General features: G+C 56.9%; 1 protein-coding gene across 1 annotated transcript in view; it reads right to left on the reverse strand.

Annotated features, from left to right (window-relative positions):
* Positions 1-407: 407 nt before the first annotated feature.
* Positions 408-17,752, reverse strand: part of LOC116668694 — a 30,720-nt gene continuing 13,375 nt past the window's right edge. The window contains exons 13-24 of the mRNA XM_032496811.1: positions 16,981-17,107; positions 16,597-16,808; positions 15,657-15,819; positions 15,353-15,435; positions 13,577-13,737; positions 13,266-13,431; positions 12,221-12,336; positions 11,598-11,716; positions 9,230-9,338; positions 7,460-7,597; positions 5,507-5,732; positions 408-581 (exon numbers count right to left, since the gene is read on the reverse strand). Of these exons, the coding sequence (XP_032352702.1) occupies positions 577-581; positions 5,507-5,732; positions 7,460-7,597; positions 9,230-9,338; positions 11,598-11,716; positions 12,221-12,336; positions 13,266-13,431; positions 13,577-13,737; positions 15,353-15,435; positions 15,657-15,819; positions 16,597-16,808; positions 16,981-17,107 (1,625 nt within the window). The 3' untranslated portion in view covers positions 408-576. The remainder of the gene's footprint in view (positions 582-5,506; positions 5,733-7,459; positions 7,598-9,229; positions 9,339-11,597; positions 11,717-12,220; positions 12,337-13,265; positions 13,432-13,576; positions 13,738-15,352; positions 15,436-15,656; positions 15,820-16,596; positions 16,809-16,980; positions 17,108-17,752) is intronic.

Genomic DNA, 17,752 nt, shown 5'->3' on the forward strand with positions numbered 1-17,752 from the left:
CAGATCACGGCACTTTGGAGCTCTCGGACGGACGTCGTCAGCTCTGGGCGCCGGCTCCCCGGTCAGCGCCTCGCTGGTGTCTGCTCAGAGGGCCTGCTCCGCTTCTTCCTCCCAGTCCTGGCTCCTGCCCCTCCCCTTACAGGTGTGAGTCCCCAGAAACATCTCGTGCCTCAAAGTGCGTCTCCGTGTCTGCTGCAGGGAGACTCTCGGACACTAAACGTCCCAGGTGCAGACCCTCTGGGGAGGCTGGAGGGCAGCTCAGAGCTTGGGTTTAAAGAACATGTCGGGCCCCAAATCCATCACCGCCCCTCTCTCCCCACGCCCTGCTCAAGGACTCTGAAAGGCCTGGTTTCCTGAAGCACTTAATGTTTTGAAGATACCAGCCAATCAATAATATACTCGAAACATTTAATGAAAATCAAGATCGCTTTCCATGTTGTTCATGAGAGTGTGGAGGGAGCAGTGAGGGAGGTTCTCCAGGAAGGGGCGCTTCTGTCTCAGGTGGGCTGTGGGTGAAGTGTTTCAAGCTGCCCCAGAAAGAGACAGGAAGCTTGCACTCTGGCTGTTAATGCCATCTTAGCCTGAAATACATAACAGCAACAATAAAACAGTATTTCAATAGGGAACACTTATGAAGTGCTCACTGTGTCAAAGCTCCCCTAGAGAGTTTATGTATATTTGCTCATCTAACCCTCAGACAACACCAAGCTAAGTATTATTACTAAAACGGATAGACAGAACAAGGAAGAGGGTGTCGGAGGCTACACTTACTGGACGTTTACTCTACTCAGGTCATTGCACTAAGAAAGTAACTTGTAACATCTCATTTCACCCTGCTGTGACCGAGTGATTTACACATCATTGTCCTACAGATGAGGAACACCTCAACCAGGAAGTGGCAGAGCCAGCTGTGAGCAGCTCCTCCCTGGGGAAGAGGGAACCTGGGTCCTCAGGCCCCTCCAGGGAGTTTTAATTTGGTCCCTTCCTCCTCTGTGCGTGACATGCAAATGCCCTCTCCAGGGTGGGGCAGCAGTCTCACCTCTGCAACAGGTCATGGCCCTCGGGGTGAAGCCGACAGCAGGTAAGCCTGCTCTGCAGTGATTAAGGGGGTGGAGGGGATGGCTTTGAATCAGTCCTCAGCTTCCTGATACCAGAGCAGAGCTTGGAAAACTGGGGGCCGGTTGGGAGGCTGGGCTGTCAACACGAGGAAGGAAGGAATGCAGGGCGGGACTGGGCAGAGCTGCAAGTTCTGGGGCCGACCCTCCTGCATGGGGACAGACGGGTGGGCCGGGCCGGGAGCACCTCCAACACGGAAATGCTGCGGTGTTTTCCCCAGAGACGCTGCCCGCGCTGGGGAAACAACAGGCCCTCTTCACAAAAGTGGCAGAGACCCAGAACTTCACCCTAGAGGCAGGGCTGGGACTGCGCAGAGCCGGCTGAGAGTCTCAGCTCAGACGTGATTCACAGGCACACAGGCCCTTTGAGAAGGGAGAAGTCCTGCCGACCAAATCCTACGTGGAAGCAGCACGGGAAGTGGAGAAAAGGCGCCTTCCAGGAGTACCTTATTTTCTCGGTTCAGATTTCTTAAACTAACTTCCTATGAGTGTCCAGCGAGATGGCAGGGCTCTTCTGACAGACCCGACGGGCGTTCCGAGGTGGGGTGGACGGCACTGGCCAGCTTCTCACTTGTCTGGGTCGGTGGCACATTATTGAGAAAAGTCCACAGTCATGCAGGTGAACCATTGCAAGTTCCCAAAGTTTAGATGTGTCTTGGTTTGCAATCAGGAAATTTCAAAATTAGAGAGGGCAGGAGAGTTATTTTGGAGTCTACATTAAGATATACTAAGCTAGCAGTTGAAGCGAAGACTTTGGTGACATCCAGCGATTTGTATGTTGACTGTTACGTCTTTGAATGTACTTTTTTACTTTTCAGTTTTAGAAGCAGTTAAGAATGCACACGGAGGAAGTGGAAGTCAGTCCCTGTAGAGGATTTGACGTGGGCCCAGGGAGAACGCGGGGTTTCTGAGGTGCGTGCCTTGGAACCCGCTAGCCTGGCAAAATCTGAGGCACCTCCCTTTGGGACTCTGGGTGTGTGCGGGGCTGCCATCACTAACCACGTGCAGATTTCAGAAGCTGGTGAAACCATCGTTGGGTGTCACTACAATGTGGTGGTGAAGACCGTGGGCTTTGTTGTCAGACAGACCTGGGTCTGAACAGGAACCCTGTCGCTTAGCAGTGCCTGCAGGTCACTGTGTCTCATCTGTAGAATAGATTGGTGCCACCTCCCTCGTGGATCCTGTGATCTTTGGAGCACTCGGCCCAGCCTCTGGCATTTATAAAACACGGGCTAAGGGATGGGGACAACCTTTGGTGGCTGCCATGGCTGTGTCTGTGCCCAGACTCGGGGACGACAGGGGTCCTGCGGGCTCTGCATCCAGTGCCCACGCCGCCCGAACCCCAGGCTCACCTACTTGGCTTGGGCTGGATTTGGGTCTGGTAGCAGCTCAGACTCAGGAATAAATGAGATTCATGACCCCTGGCCCTCTCAGCCTTTGTACCCCTAGACCACATTCTCCTGTGACCTCGACTCCCAGTGAGGCCACTCACAGCATCCTGGGCGGCTCCCCTGCAGCCTGCTGGACGTGCAGAGCATGGTTCCCTAGAATAAGAAGCTGCCTTCACAAGATCCCTGGCGGTTCTCCTGCACGTGGAGTTTGTGATGTGCTGAACCCCCTGCTGCTCTGCCCTCTTAGGGGCTCACTGTCCTCTGGGTCCAGGAGCCCCCATCCTGCAGCCCCAACCTTCCCACCCTATCCACGGGGACCTCTGTAGCAGGGCCCTCGCTGTCACTGGCCCAGGGACCAGTCCAGGCCCAGCATCACGGAAACCTAGACCAGCTGCTCCCTCTTCTGGTTCCCTTCTGTGAACGAAGGCTGGTCTCCATTTGCTAAATGTCTGGCTGCTCTGATGGTTGATTTGGGACCCATGTGAGGTGGCCTTGGGCTCAAGTCTGGGTGGACACAGCTCCTACTCTAGGCGGCTCTTTCCAGGCTGATCCTCCAGACCCATGGGTGGGACCGCATGGACACATGCTCGCCTCCGGGCCTTGGTCTGTCCTGAACCATGCACCTGACATGAGTTCAGACACACACACACACATCTGGGCTGTGTTTAGGTGTTTGCTGGTGGTGGAAATGGAATTTCTAGGTCATTTGGGGTCAGTTGTGTCAATCTCAGAGGCCGCTGGGAAGCAGTTTGGATAGAGATCTACGTGGAAGCAGTGGGGAGACACATGGTTGGTGCTTTTTTATTACCTGAGTGGGGAGTGACTATCCTGTGTCCTGGCCCAGGGACTGCTGCTACTAAAGGGATGGGCGTCACTCGCCTCCGTGGAGGAAGGTGAGCACTTCTGAGCGGGTCATACCAGCCAGAGAAGCAGAAGCCAGCGGGCAGTCTGCAGAGCTGCCTCTCGGCCCACGCCCACCAGTGAGGACCGGGCAGGGACTTTGGCCCCCGTGGCAGCTCCTCCCTCCCTCATGACCTGGAGCCCCGAGTTGTAGGGTCTCACAGGTAGTGAGCTCCCTACTGGCGTATTTGGGGCAGGACAGGGGGTGTCCGTTCCTCCGGGCCCCACGTGAGCATCTGTGTGTGGCCCCTGGGGTGCCCGGCCTGGAGCACAGCTCTAAATGCCGGGGTCCAGGTGTAGCTCAGTCTGGCTGCGAGGGCCCAGAGCCTTGGCTCAACACTGGCCATCAGAAGAGGCTGACGCAGCTCTGTGCCCTGGCCTGGCAGGCCGGCCCGAGGGCCAAGAAGCAGTGGCCCGGGAGGAGAGGGGAGCCCCAGGAGCCCAGGACACTCTCCACCCTGCTTGCCTCTGTGGTTTCCTCTTCCTAAGTGATTCTGCCCTGAAACTTCTGGCCGATACCTGGCACGCTCTTTTGTCTCCTCTCTCTCTTTCCAGCCACCTAACTAGTCTGAAATGCTCTCCCTTCTCCCTGCCCCTTTCCAACCATCCCAGCCCCAGCCCTCCGTGAAGTTGTCCCTCGCCTCCGAGCACCTTCTAGCTCGCCCACAAGGTTGGCCCTGAGTCAGTGCAGGCTCCCACGAGCTGGCGTGGCCCTGACGTGGCTGTGAGGTCTCAGGGTCAGTGTCCTCCACAAGGTCAGTTATACTCATGCAGCACTTCTGGGTCAGCCACTGCCCCGTGCATGAGGAGCAGTGTGGGGTGTGTGTGTGTGAGATACATGTTCTGCCTTAAGGAACTCAGTCTGGAAGGGAGGACAAAGCATGGCACAGGGAGTAAAGTAGGAGTCAGAGCCCACGAGGGTGAGAGGAGGGGTGAGTGAGAAAGGGGTGGGGTGAGTGGCCTCCGGGGCAGGTGGCAGTGGCCTCGGGCCATCCTCCGACAGAGGATGAAGAGAATTTTGTCACTGAACCAGGTTTGTCTGCAAGCCAAACACTGTGAGCCGAGGTTTGCAGCAGGGAAAGGGTTCATTTTCAAGGCAGCCAAGTGAGGAGAGGGAGGATGAACCTTAGCTCTGCCTCCCTGAAGACCAGGGGCTTGAGATGCTCATGGGATAAAGAAGCAGGGTGGGCTGAGGCGGGGGAAAGGGGACTGGAGGCAGAGAAAAGATGAGGTAATTGGTGTTCTGCACAGGCCCAGTTTTAGGGTTGGTCATCCCAACTGGTCTTAGCCAGTCTGACCTAGGCGGGAGCTGACTCCAGGTTTCTGGGAGACAGCTCGAGCCCCCCTTACTGTAGTCACTCGTACATCAGAAGCCTGAGCTACAGGGCAGTTAAGAATTCTGGTGACATGTCACCTGGGCCACGTGAAGCTCGGAGGGCATGCAGCTAGAGAAGGAAACAACAACAGCAGTCAGTAAAGGCGGGGGACTCAGTCAGTAAAGGCGGGGCCGCCTGTCCTTGTCTGCTGCTCTGGAAGGCACACTCAGCTCCTGTTAACTGTGGGGCATGATCCCAGTTCAGCTGAGTGACGGGGCTGCCCCAGATTAGGACTGCTTGAGCACAAGCATGGGGCAGGAAGTGCTGGCTGCCCAGGAGGCAGGGCCTGTCTCTGGCCTCCAGGAGGTCCTGGCTCCTGGAGGGGAGCAGGGTCCGGTGGGCTCCCACGAGGACTCAGCTGTGACGGGAGGTGGGAGTGGAAGTTCTGGGCTGGGGCTGCACCTGAGTTCTCATAGTCCCCACCCCAGGCACCTCTCACCCCTGAAGCCGGGGCTCCAAGTGAAGCACAGAGGCTCAATGGACAGAGTTAGTGATGGGAATGCACGCTGATTTTCCAGCCTCACCCCAAAGGATCCCAGACAGAAATCAGCACAAGCCGAGGTCCAGGCTTTGAAAGAAATCTGGGTGTTACCGGGGAGCATGCCATGAAGCCCAGCACACACTCTGGGCCAGGCAGTCCCCCAGAGCCCACCCCTTCCTGCCAGCAGTGAGCAGAGGAGCCGTGTCTGCGTGGAGAAGGCCCCATGGCCCCTGTGTGACTCACGTCTCCCCAGGTGGGGCCGGCTGCCACCTGCCACCTGGAGGAGCAGGGACAGCTCCCACTCCAGGTCTTCCGCCCTCTGGGCCAGGCAGGCTCTCCTGGCCTCCAGTGTCAGGGCCTGGTCACTGTTCAGGGCCCAGGTTCCCAGGTTCTCTCTGCCGGGGCCTCCGGCCTCTGCTGGGTCGGGTCTGTGTTCCTGCCACACAGGAGGGCCGGTTCTGGGAAGCACCTGAAAAGACACAAATGGAAGAGGAGTCGGCCTGCGCAGCGTGCTGAGTTCACTCTGCCCTGAGCCCACCCGCGACCCCGCATGGCCCCGTCACCAACACTTTGACAACACCCACTCCAACTCGATGCCCACAAGTTACATCCAGGGACTGGCCTTCCGCTTAAGAAGAAAGACATAGTGTTCCCTGAGTTTATGTGGCCATATTCGTGCACAGTAACAACAAATTACTGCATTACACGTTTGTCACGTTTAATAACTTGCAGCAATTGTTAAACAGTTTAATCTTTTTATGGCCCCTCAGCTCATGCTGGTTTTCCTTCCTTAACATGAGGGATATTTATGTCGTATCTCCTGAGGCATGAACACTCCCTGGTACTTTATTCTCACCAAATAAGCATCAGCTTAGATTCTCCGTACAACTCGTGCTGGGTAACTGCACCTGGTCACCGCACACTGGAGCTGATGCCACAGCTTCCCTGAGGAACCACCCCTCAGCTTAGCGTGACCCCTTTGGAAGGGGTCTGGATGAAGCTCAGGGAAGGAACGGTAGACACACTGGGAAGAGGATAATACCAGAGGCTGGTGCCTGCATTTGGGTTTCTCAGGGGGACCCGCTGTGGGGTTCAGGGACACTTTAGGGCCAGAGGAAGACACAGCTCCTGCAGCCCCTCTGGGAAGGATGTCTGTGCGCTTAGTGGCTGTGACAAGGCCCTCTGTTCCTTGTTTACACACGAGACAAAACTTCCCTCAGTTGTTTGTGAGCTTAGGTGCCCTTTCTTGTGGTTTTGTCTTAAGAGGTCAGATTGATGAAGAATTGACTTTCCAGACACCCCCCCACCAAACATCAAGGCTCAGGCACACGCTCTGCTCCGAGCAGAACCCTCTGTATTCAGGGAGCATCTCAGCTCCTGGGCCCCCAAATCCTAGGGCCACTGTGCAGGTGGGCCACTCCCTGGTTGTGAAGAGGGATTCCTTGGTGAACAAGATTTCTCGGTGCTGACGCCCACTCCGGGAAGCCTGGTGAGAAGCGATGCCTGACCGTGCCATCCACCGCCCAGGGCATTGCCAGCCCTAGCAGCTCAGCAAGGCAGGAGCCAGGGTGACAGGAGGGAGGTGCTGGGCATGGGTGTAAAGGTCAGGGGGGCTCCAGACACTCAGGTCAAGAGAAATAGTATTTTAATGCAGTGTTAAAGATCAGACTGGCAAACTGAGGCCCACAAGCTGGCCGCCTGCTTTAGTAAATAGTTTTATGGAGTTCAGGGCAGACACGGCTGAAGTATCACTTCTGTCTCATGCCTTTGGCCCCCTACCGTCCCTGTGTCTAGCCCTCCAGAGACCTGAGTTGGGTTAGGGTGCGGTGCAGGTGTGGGGTTCACCCTTGTTCCAGAGCCATGGCTGTTGATTAGGCTGCATCTGGAAGAGCTATTTCCATTGCTCTCTTTGCAGGTGCCCTTCCCCAGTCTTTCCAGGACATCCATTTCCTGAGACACCTGCAAACCCACGGTGACTGAGTGTGCCTCCCTGACCCTGGATGCAGCACTTAGCCCTCCTGGGGTAGGCTGCCATCTGCCAAAGAGAACAGGCAAAGCTGGCCCTTGGCTTGTGGGCTTTCTGGTCAGAGCTGGTTGTTTTGGTCTGAACTGCTTTCTGTGGAAGGGGCTGTGACTCCGTGGGCCCCACGCCATGAGACTCAGCTGTCTGCGGACACCTTAAGAGCTGAGACTCACCACAAACATGTTGCCTTCACTTGGCGACAGCTGTCCTGGCCTGTCCTCTTCTTTCTGGAGCACTAAGGCTTGAGCAGTGAGCTGGAAGAACTCCTCATTCAGCCCATCCAGATTGTCTTCCACCTGCCGTATCTTTCTCTAGAAATAAGTGACACAGGGTCTTCATTACTTTCACTTTTATTCTAATTTCATTAAAAATTTGTGAAGCTTCTGCTCTGTGACAGGCTGTGCCATCAGTGCTGGACATAGAGAGTTGAAGTCAAGTCTGGTCTCCAAGGGCTCAGTGCCTAAAGGAAAGTAGACCCAGACCTACAGTCCAGTCTGGCGAAAGCTGTTGTGGAGGGACACACAGGGGCTACAGGAGCAAGAAGCAGGACACCTGAAACAGGCAGGCGTGATCACAGAGAGCTTTCTGGAAGAGGAGAGACATCTCAGCTGAATCTTAACAATGAATAGGGATTAACTGGGTGGACAATGGGAGAAGGGCATGCTAGGCAAAGGGAACGGCATGTGTGGAAACACAGAGACACGAGATCGCACAGGGAACATTCATCCAACTGTCAGTTCATCCATGCATGCATGCATCCATCCCTGCATCATTCATCCATCCACCTATCCCTGCATCATCCATCAATCCATCCATCCACTCATAAGTAAAGGAAGATTTATTGAGCACCCAGTATGTATCAAGCCAAAGGTTGGTTCTGGGACTCAATTAGTGAACATCCATAGGGTCAAGATGGCAGACACAGAACAAGGAATTATCAGCGACCAGTGTTACCTGAGGGGATGTTCAGGTTGCTGTGGGAAATAGTCAAAATTCAGTTAGTGATAGCATGGAATTTGTTTGGAAAAGTAGAAGGAGATGATGCAGGAGATATAGGGACAGCAGGCTGCAAAGGGTCTTGTGTGCCAGTCTTGGCTCCAATGGCAGAGACTTCTTGTTAATTTTGTGGGAGTGTCAGCATTTCCAGATGAAGAACTGCTCGTTTCAGACACTCTTATGGACAGAGATGATCATGTGATTAAGTTTTGGCCAAGCAGATATAAAAGGAAATTGTTGAGGGAATGGATTCTAGAAAACCTTTTACAAGAGAGAGCTGCCTCAGTTACCCTTTACCTTCCTGCCTTTCTAGTGCCTGTCATGTGACTGCACGTGACCGTGAAGATGAAGTCATGGCCGGGGTCACAAAGCAGAGCCATGGAGGCAAGGGTCAAGTTTGTAGACCATCACAGATGCTGATGGCTTTGCTTTGAATGTGGTAAATTTAAGCTACCTGCAGGGCATCCCATGAGTTAACACAGCAACCGGTGCAAGGTGAACTCAGCTGTCATGAAAAGCTTACCTCTTGCTCTGCATATGAAATGCCAGATAAAATGCAAACACAAATGCAGAGCCACAGTTGAATGGAAACTCTTTTGATACCGAAGGTGAAGGCACAGATCGGGGTAGGAGGGAGCTGAAGGCTCCTCCTTGGAGGCCAAGGCGTTAACTCCCACTTTGGGCAGATGTTGAGGCCGTGAAGGCATTTATGGTAGAAACTGAGTCAAGCATGGATGGAAGTGGCTGAAATATCCCTCCCAGTCACCTTTCCCCCAAACCTGTGTTTGACTTCTGTCTCCCAGAGTCACACCACGGTGTGCAGGTAGCAAGCAGGGCTGAGTGTGGCGCAGCTGGTTGGCGCAGACCTCAGGGCAGGCAATGGAGCATGTGGTGGCCCGCAGCACCCCTGACGTGAACGGGCCCCCGTCACAGAGCCCGGCTCCTACCTGCAGCCCAGGAAAGGCTCCAGTCCTGTGTCCACGTCCCCGGCTCTCAGCGTCTGTTCCTTTGGCGTCACCCTGGGGGGGCCGCCCAGGTCCTGGCTGCTGCTGGGGGCTGGGAGGAGGGGGGATGAGAGGCGGGCTCTCAGGCCTCTGCTGCCCAGTAACACCTGGTTCTGCCTGAACCAGAACAGAAGAGACACTGGCCGCTTTTGACACCTCTGTGGGCGTCTGAGATTAGAGAAAGATGAGGTTTTAATGAGAAGAAGGAACCGACAAGCCCTTAGGTCCCCTGTGGCCGGGCTAGTGGACCCTTGCAGCCTTCCTTACCCAGCAGTCGGGTGACTTCCCAGTGAAGGGAGCAGAACATGCCAGCTGACACGTGCCAACTGAGATACTGATGTTTTTGAGGTGAAGCCAAGTGAGAAGCAGCAGATGCAAGAAGAGCTCTATGCGTCCCCTATTTGCCTAAAAGCAGGACCCACATTCTGAAGGTCCCCGCCTCCCCTCTACCAGGAAGGCCTGCAGTTAATCACTGGAGACAACTCTAGATCCTTACCAGCCCAGAGATGGCACCAAAACGTACATAAAACCTTGCCAAAACTAGCCCCATCCACCATCAGTTTCCCATGTATTTACTTTCCCACAATTGGCCGCCCTAGAACTCAAAGTCCTTTTCTTTCATCTTGTTATGTCTCTAAGGATGGACTGTTCTCTTGTCAGGACGCCGTGTGCGCTGCACCCCTTTGCGTTGCTCGGCGCCTTGTGCTCCTGCACCAGGGGCACACACACGTGAGTGAGCTTCTGGTTGCTTTCCTCTGGCTGCTCTTTGTCGGTCTAACTTACAGGACCCATGTGGAGAACTGAGATGGGCAGGGGAAAAGGGTTTTTTCCCTTCCCCACGTCACTGGCTATGCCCCTGCCCAAGGCCACATGCCCCGTGCAGTGCTCCTTCTGTGCCCGGAAGCTGCTCTGCTGACCCGCGGGGCTGCACGTACCTGCTCGCCCTTCCTGCACCTCCCTCGCTGTGCTCTCCTCAAAGTTTCCCTCTAGAATGTGCCAGCTGCTTCCTGCTGGGACCCTGTCAGTGCATGACGGTACTCTTCAGAGTCCCCTTGGGTCACTCAGTTCCAGATCTCAGTTTCTATACTTTGAAATGAGATGGCTGGACTCATCAGGGAGCCCTCAGGCCTGGGGGACTGGTCTCAGTTCATGAGTCAAACCTGAGCTCTCTCACCTCCATCTTTGCCAAAGCTGTTCTCCTCCAGGAAGACCCTTCCCCAACCCTCTCCTGATTAGGAATCCATCCTTAGTTTAAAGCCCACCTCACCTTTCCTGGTTCTCACAGGTTCCTTTAACCTCTAGAATCTTTTGCTGTAGTCACTTGTTCTTCCTGACCCCTTCATCAAAGGCAGCAACCAATATTTGTCGAATGGAATGATCCTCAGGTTGAAGCTCGTACAGCTGGCTGGGAAGTGTTTTCTCAAGGTCTATAGTGTTCGGGGCAGAGCCCAGTCTAGAATCCAGGGCTCCTGATTCCTGAGTTGCCTTTCCTTTGTGTGACCGCTCTTCCTGGAGTCTCGACCCTCCAAGAGCCCCAGGCCCCCGCTAATTTAGCAGGAGGGTTCAGACTTTTCTCCCCTTTCCTGTAGGAGACTTCAGTTATTTGTGTGAGCTTTCTAGGCACCTTAAATCAGGAAACCAACGGGAGCGATGTCTGTGGGAAGTAGGACTGTTGTGGTTTGGTGGGGGGGAATCAGAGGAGAGGTCTGTGCGGAGCAGGCACTGAAATCCCAGCCCTGTCACGTTCCGAACACACCTCCCTGAGCTCTGGCTCCCTCACCCTGAAAGGAGCACAAGCGTGGGATCCGCTTCACAGGGTTGCTGTGAGGATAAGTTAGAGAGCAGATAAAGTGCTTGTCTCAGGACCAGGAACTACAAGTCAATGACAGTCACCACGTATTGCTAGTCAGAGACAGTGCAGGGAAGGACAGACGGCGTGTCTGAACACCTGGACAGAAATCGCACCAGCACAAGCAAACTGACCAGCTCAGCCTATTGCTGAGCTCGGGGAAGAACAGAGACTGGAGGCTACACCTGGCAGGAGGCTGGATCAGAGGAGGAGGGTCAGAGGAGGCGGGTGGGAACATGAAGGGTGGGGACAACCCCAGTAAATGAAGGAGTTCTGATGAGTACTCAGACCAGCAACGCTTTGGCAAACAGGGTGGCCACAACAATGGGGGGTTACCACGGGCAGGGGGCCCCCAGACTTGTAGCTGGATTAGAGGGGGTTAAGGCTCTAAATCAGGCTCTGGTTATGAAGAATGAGAGTCTTGTTGCCAGGGAGCTTAGGGGGCCAACACCTGTCCCCCACCTTGGGCCTTGGTGCTTCTCATCCGAGGGCAGAGGCCGGGGCTTCAGGAGCACTTCATCCACCAGTTGAGGGTCTCGCTGACGAGCAGAGAGAGGCTGTTCACCAACCTGACCAGAGGCCTTGGAAGAACAGACACTCCTGTAACTTCCCTCCAGCTCTGGGCTCAGAAAAGAACAGCAATGGACCAGGACATCACAGCTAAACTGACCTGGACTCATGTGCGGATCTGAGCTTGGGACTCCGTGTCTCTGGGTAGCCTGGCCGCTGACTGTCTGGTGCTCTTGGGGGCCCTGGGCACCTGCCCAGGAGCAGTTAAGACCTGACTTGGGTCATGGCCTCCCTCATCTAGGTCCCAGGCCCCTTGGGGACACTTGTTGCCATCATGGGCTCTGCCCTCTGCCCTGGGGGTGTCCCGGGGGGGCACCCCTGCACAGAGGCCCTCTGAGTCCTCCTTCCCGCAGACACACTGCTCTCAGGGCGGGATCTGTGAATCGTGCTTCTATCCTGAGCTCTGTCCTGTGTGAGAGGCCAGATCAGCTCACAGACTGGGGAGATTCTCGTGTGTGTGTGTGTGTATGAATCTCCACAGCTCAGGCTAGCAGGGTACCCCAGGGGCCCTTCACCTTTCTGCTGATCCGAGCTGGTGGTCCGCTTGCCTGAGAAAGTGCCGACGCCAGAGCGTAAAGCACTCTGTCCAGCTCTGGCTGAAAGCCCGCGGGAGGGACGCTGAGGGTACAGCCTGGGGAGGAAGAGCACAGAGAAGCACCGTCTGCACATGGACGCCTGGCCCGACACTTACTTCACACTTTCCCATTTTGGAAGCTTGTGTGTTTGCCCTTTTCATCCCAGGACCTTCCCTCCCGCTCTCTTTCCTCTGGGCAGTCACCGCCATGGGCTACGTGTGTGTGTGGGCTGCCTTGCATGTGACCAAGGTCCTTTCCCTTTGTATACATCTCATTATGTTTCTTACTTTTTCTAAACTTGGAAATGTTTAAAGATCTGCGCATCTTTAATTTATGCATCTCATCTATCGCATCTGACTGAGAGCACCCATGTGGGGCCCAGGATGCCCCTCCGCACCCCGCCTTATCCTGCCCTGGTGGACACTGAACACCTGCTCCTCTGCAGCACCAAATCCTAAAGGAAGAAGCCTTTGCAGCCTGGAAAATGCTGGACTCTGCTGTGTAGCAGGAGCATTTCCAAGGTGTCATGAGAGGGGTTTCCCCGGGGTCCAAGAAAGAGCAAATGAATATTCACATACAGACTTGCAAGGCCGCCTGGCTAAGTGGACTCTCGCTACCCGTTTACAGCCTCTTCTGTGCGGATGGGAATTTGTAAGGAGCTCTATCACTTTTGCCCTTTAGAAAAACATAACTAAAGGTCTAAACTAGGGAGACTGTCAAAGCCTCAGGGTCCGCGTCACCCTGATATCTTACACAAAGCCACCCCTAAAAGCCAGTGCTGGAGGCAGCCAGCAGGAAAGCTGGGGGAGGCCTCACTCCGCCATCGTTATCTGAGTCCCTTCCCTGGCCCTGGGGGAGCAGGGGCGCTGTCTGGCTGCCGTACCACGTGAGATGATGAATGTGAAGCGACACTGAGGCACTACCCACTGCGAGCGCTGCTGTCATGGCTGTTCACCTGCCGGTGCGGCACCTCCCCTCCTCTCACCTGGAGGACACTGCCAGGGCTCCCTGGGAGAAGCCGCAGTGTGGCTGCCCCACGAGTCCTGGCTTTGCCCGTCGTCTGTCCTGGCAGCGGCTCCGGCCCCCGTCACTGGGTCCCCACCGCTGCCCAGACCTGGCTGCTCAGTCATGCTGAAGCCCTGCAGGAGGTCCTGGAAGAACCAGGGCTGCATCAGCCTCTCAGGTATGGAAGTCCATCTTGGCTCAGGCAGTTTCGGCAGTTTCCAGGAGGAAGTGGGCATCTGCTCCCCCAGGCCGGGGCACCGGGGGCTGGGTTGTCTCGGGTTGGGGGCTGACCTTGAGTCCCTGGAGCTGCCGGCAGGCACCCCTGTAGAAGGCCAGCATGTCATCCCTGTGCCTGCTCAGCTGGGCCGCCACATGCAGGCTCTGGTCCTCAAGCTTGTCATATAGCGTGCGGACACTGATGTCCTCCAAGGTTGTGGCCGGGGGTGGCTTCCCTGCAGGAAGAGGCCTTGGAGTGAGACTGTGGGATAAGCAGGGCCTCCTTCCCCTCAGGAGCTGTCTTGATGGAAGAAGGAAGGATGGTGTGAGGCCCCCACGCTGGCCTGGGGCTCCGCCAGGGCAGCACCTGCAGGAGCTGAGTGTGAGGCTGAGGGACTGTCCACTGCCAGTCTTCCCCAGGCCTGGTGGGTGCATGTGGGGGGAAGGGAAGCCCCATCTGTGCTGCAAAAGCGGTAGGGGAATTCTCGTTCTGAGCAGCAAACATGGGCCCAGCTCTGGCAGAGCCAGCATCGCCTCCTTCCTCTCTCTGTGGTCAGGGTGGTATCTGTCCCCCGAGCTCACCAGCCGGTCAGTTGGGAAGGGGGTAGGCAGCTGTCAAGAAGGCCGGACTGGGTCCTCCACTCTACCAAGCTCGCCCTCTCCATTGCCCTGTCACACACTGCACAGTGAAGGGGAAATTCACCCTCCCCGAAGGGACCCATCCTCTATCCAGAAGGGCCCTGTCCCACCTCCTCCTGTGGGAGCTCCCAGCCCTGCGTCTGAATGGAGGCTACCTTTGGGGGTTAAAGTGCTGGCCTCAGTCCTGACTCTGTGTAGCCCCTCCGTGTCCACTGGTCACCCGTGAGGGGTGGCCCAGGTGGGAGGGTAGGCTCGTCCTGGACTCGGTCAGTCCTCTGCTCACGTTGGGGGGGCGCTGTCCTCACTGTCCAGAGCCTTCACCAGGAAAGTGGCGACTGGCCTCTAATCCCCATGCGAAGGGTGCTCGGGGGCAGCAGCCAGGCCTGCCCTGCATGGTGTGCCCGTGGTGTAGGGCGTGTGGGTGTGTGTGTGGGTGAGGAGGCCTACGTTCAGGTTCACACAACGAGCAAGACTTCATGTGCTCTGACCCCACGACCACGCTTGTAATGATTCACTTCACTGCCTCCCCCAGGCCCCTGAGCATTCAACTCACTTGCTGGGGTCCCTGCAAGTCCCCAGTTAAGAATCAACAGAGGCAACGTCTGAGCTGTGTGAGCCCAGGTCCGGGAGAACTTACAGGGCCCTTCCCTACCCCTCTGCCTGCCGTCCGAGGGAGGCAGCCTGGGTAGTGAAGGGTCTTACACCTGCAGTGCCCCCTGCATGCCCCACTGCACACACTTCCTGCTCACTGTTGCGGTCGGGGGCCAGGTGGGGACGGGGGGAGCTGTGGGTCCCCAGATCCCCCAAGGCAATGCCCAGCTCTCCAGGTGCAGGAGGAGCTGACAGGGCAGGTGAGTGGTCCTGTAAAGGGGTCCTGGAGAGCAGTGCTCATGCCTGTGCCTGCCTTGAGCGAGGCCCCCCCCCCCCCCGAGCTCCTGACCAGCACAGTGAGGACCAGAGAGCTCTTCCTCAGTTCAGCCCTCCCAGCCTGGGACGTTGGGCAAGCCACTTACATTTCCTTGTGCCTCAGTCTCCGTCTATAAAATGGGGACAGCACAACACCTGAACACACCTACTTCTAGGTTTTGTTGTGAAGGCGAGATGGACAGCTAAAGTGCAGAAACCCCAGTGTTGTGGAAATACAAGATGCTCCCAAGAGCGTGTACATGGAGGGCAGGCAGAGAGGAGGAGGGGTTGCCCACCAGCAGGTACCTGTGCCCTGGGCAGCGGCCCTCTCTGAGGAATTGGCTCCGTCCTCAGAGCCCCAAGGACCAAGGTCTTCAGAGAAGGGAAGGCTGCAAAGAAGCACCAGCCTCAGTGCACAGACACACATGAGCGGCCCAGGGCTCGTGTGGGCCCGGGGGCCAGTGGTGAATCCCACAGGTCAGCTTAGGAAGGGGCCCCTCCCGAGCCCACAGGGCCAGGCTGGGCTCATGAGTGTGGGCAGGGCCAGGCCTGCTGCAGTCACTGGGCTGGGCTGGGGCCGGGAGACGTGTGAGGGGTGAAGGGGACTCACCTGTCCCTGAGGGGCACATACTCCATGGGCATGTGAGGCTCCCCAAGGCCCCTCCACTGAGGCCTCCAGGTCTGCATGGGGCAGGCCTGGGCCAGCGAGGGTCTTAGCACGAGGCCCAGGCCTGTCAGCAGCACGGTTGCCAAGCCAACAGCCAGCAGTACCCCTGAAAGGTGGGGCAGAGGGGCGGGGTCCTGTGACGACTTCCCGGAACCTCCCTAGGCTACAGTTTTGCATGGGTCTCAGTGGCTCTGGTTTCTCTTCCTGCTGCCTCTGGGCCTTAACTCCTCACGCTCCCTGGGAAACAGTCCTCATTCCTGCCTGGGGCTTAACCATGTCTGGGGGCTGACTAGGGGTTCTCCTCCACCCTTGCTGTCTCTGTGGAATCTGCTCCAGTCTAGGGCCCAAGGATGAGGGGACCCCTCCTGGGACACTGCTGTCCTGCCCGCCTGGCCCCAGAGCCAGGTCCTGGCTCAGTGTGGCTGGCTGGCCGCTTCGTGCCCAGGCAGGTTTGGGCCTCAGCCACGATGGGCAGTATTCTCTGTCCACCTGGCAGGCTCAGCCTGGAGAGTGGCTCATGAGGACGAGGAGGAAAAAAGACAGGAAAACCCACAGAGGAGGTTAGAACAGGCATCTCTGGGATCCTATGACTTCACCCAGGGGCCCTGTTCACCATGGAGGGACCCCATTCACTGGGACAGGTCCCAGAAATAAGGAACACAGGGCGAGCAGGGAGGGTGAGGAAGGTGACCCCTGGGGAGAAAATTCAGTTTCTTTGCCTGGCAAATGAAGCCCCAGTTCAAGACAAGCTTGTTCTTGTCCCCATCTGTAGTCTGGGACTATGCCCAGAGTCTCAGGCTGGACACATAGCTGGGGTCCCTGCTGTGTGACCCTCTTCCCACACCCCCTCCACATCCCGGCCCCTCTGGTCTGTGGTCAGTACCCGAGATCACTGCCCAGTCTGGGCCCAGGTTTTGTAGCTGGTGCCTGAGGACACCGTGCCTGGCGAGGTGATGTGGGGAGGAGGGCTGCACTGGGGACAGGCCAGGGTCGCAGGCCACCCCCTTCTCCTTCACCAGCACCACCGTGATGCTCTCGGGCAGCCCGTTGTCCTGAAACACGTATGTGCCCGGATCTAGAAACTGATGAGCAAACCTGTGGGGGTGCAGGGCAGGAACATGGGGAGAGTCTGGGTGGCTGCGAGCCGCAGCCAGGCCTCTCCCCACTCACAGGAGTAGCTGCCTGTGATCCCCACCCCTCCCACATGGTCTGCAGCCCCCACCCCTGGGTCCTCCCGTTGCCCACCCTGACCCCAGGCTGCAGTCACCTGGAGAAGTTGAGGTGAGTCTCGTGCACCAGGTGGGCGAGTCTCCTGAAGGCCCCGAAGTCCCAGTGGGGGTTGCTGTTGAACAGATGCTGCCTCTGGTACACGGGGTAGTGACTGAATGAGCGATCTGGGGGATGAAACGGGTTGGCCTGGGTTCCAGAGGCTTCCTGACCCCACCCTGGGCAACCCCCAGCCTGTCTCAGGAGACATGTTTCCAGTGAAATGACACTTCATCCTTTCATGCATGTAATCCTGGTGCCAGGGCCAGACCTGTTGACCTGCAGAGAAAGCTGACGTCCCTTTGGGGTGCACATGACAGCGCCCTGGCACTCTCAGAGGTGGGGGCCTGTTCAGCTCTGCTCCCCGATAGCACAGGGCAGACACGCAGCGGGCACTCAGCACATGCCGTGGGGGTAGGGGGCCCGCTGGCAGGACACACGGGTGGGCCCGGCCTGGCCAGTCCCTCCAATGAGGCCTTTCCCATGCACATATGTCAGCTCTTCTTACTGAGATCGGTCCCCTGCCACCCCCAACATGGGGCTCTGAGCTCACATCCCCGCAGTGTGGGAAGGAGACACACGGGGCATGTCAGCGATGCAAACGCCAAGGCTTAGAGCGGGTGAGGCTGCGACAGGCCCGGAGTGTTTATGCAAGAGCTGGGCCTGGGAACCAGGGCACACAAGTTTGCACTGGGCTTGGTTTCCCATGACTCCTGTCCCTCTTGGCTTTGGCACTACCTCGTGGGGAGGACTCTGGGTAGTCACGTGACATG

Source organism: Camelus ferus, chromosome 14, assembly GCF_009834535.1.
Source record: "Camelus ferus isolate YT-003-E chromosome 14, BCGSAC_Cfer_1.0, whole genome shotgun sequence".
Classification (NCBI taxonomy): Eukaryota; Metazoa; Chordata; class Mammalia; order Artiodactyla; family Camelidae; genus Camelus; species Camelus ferus.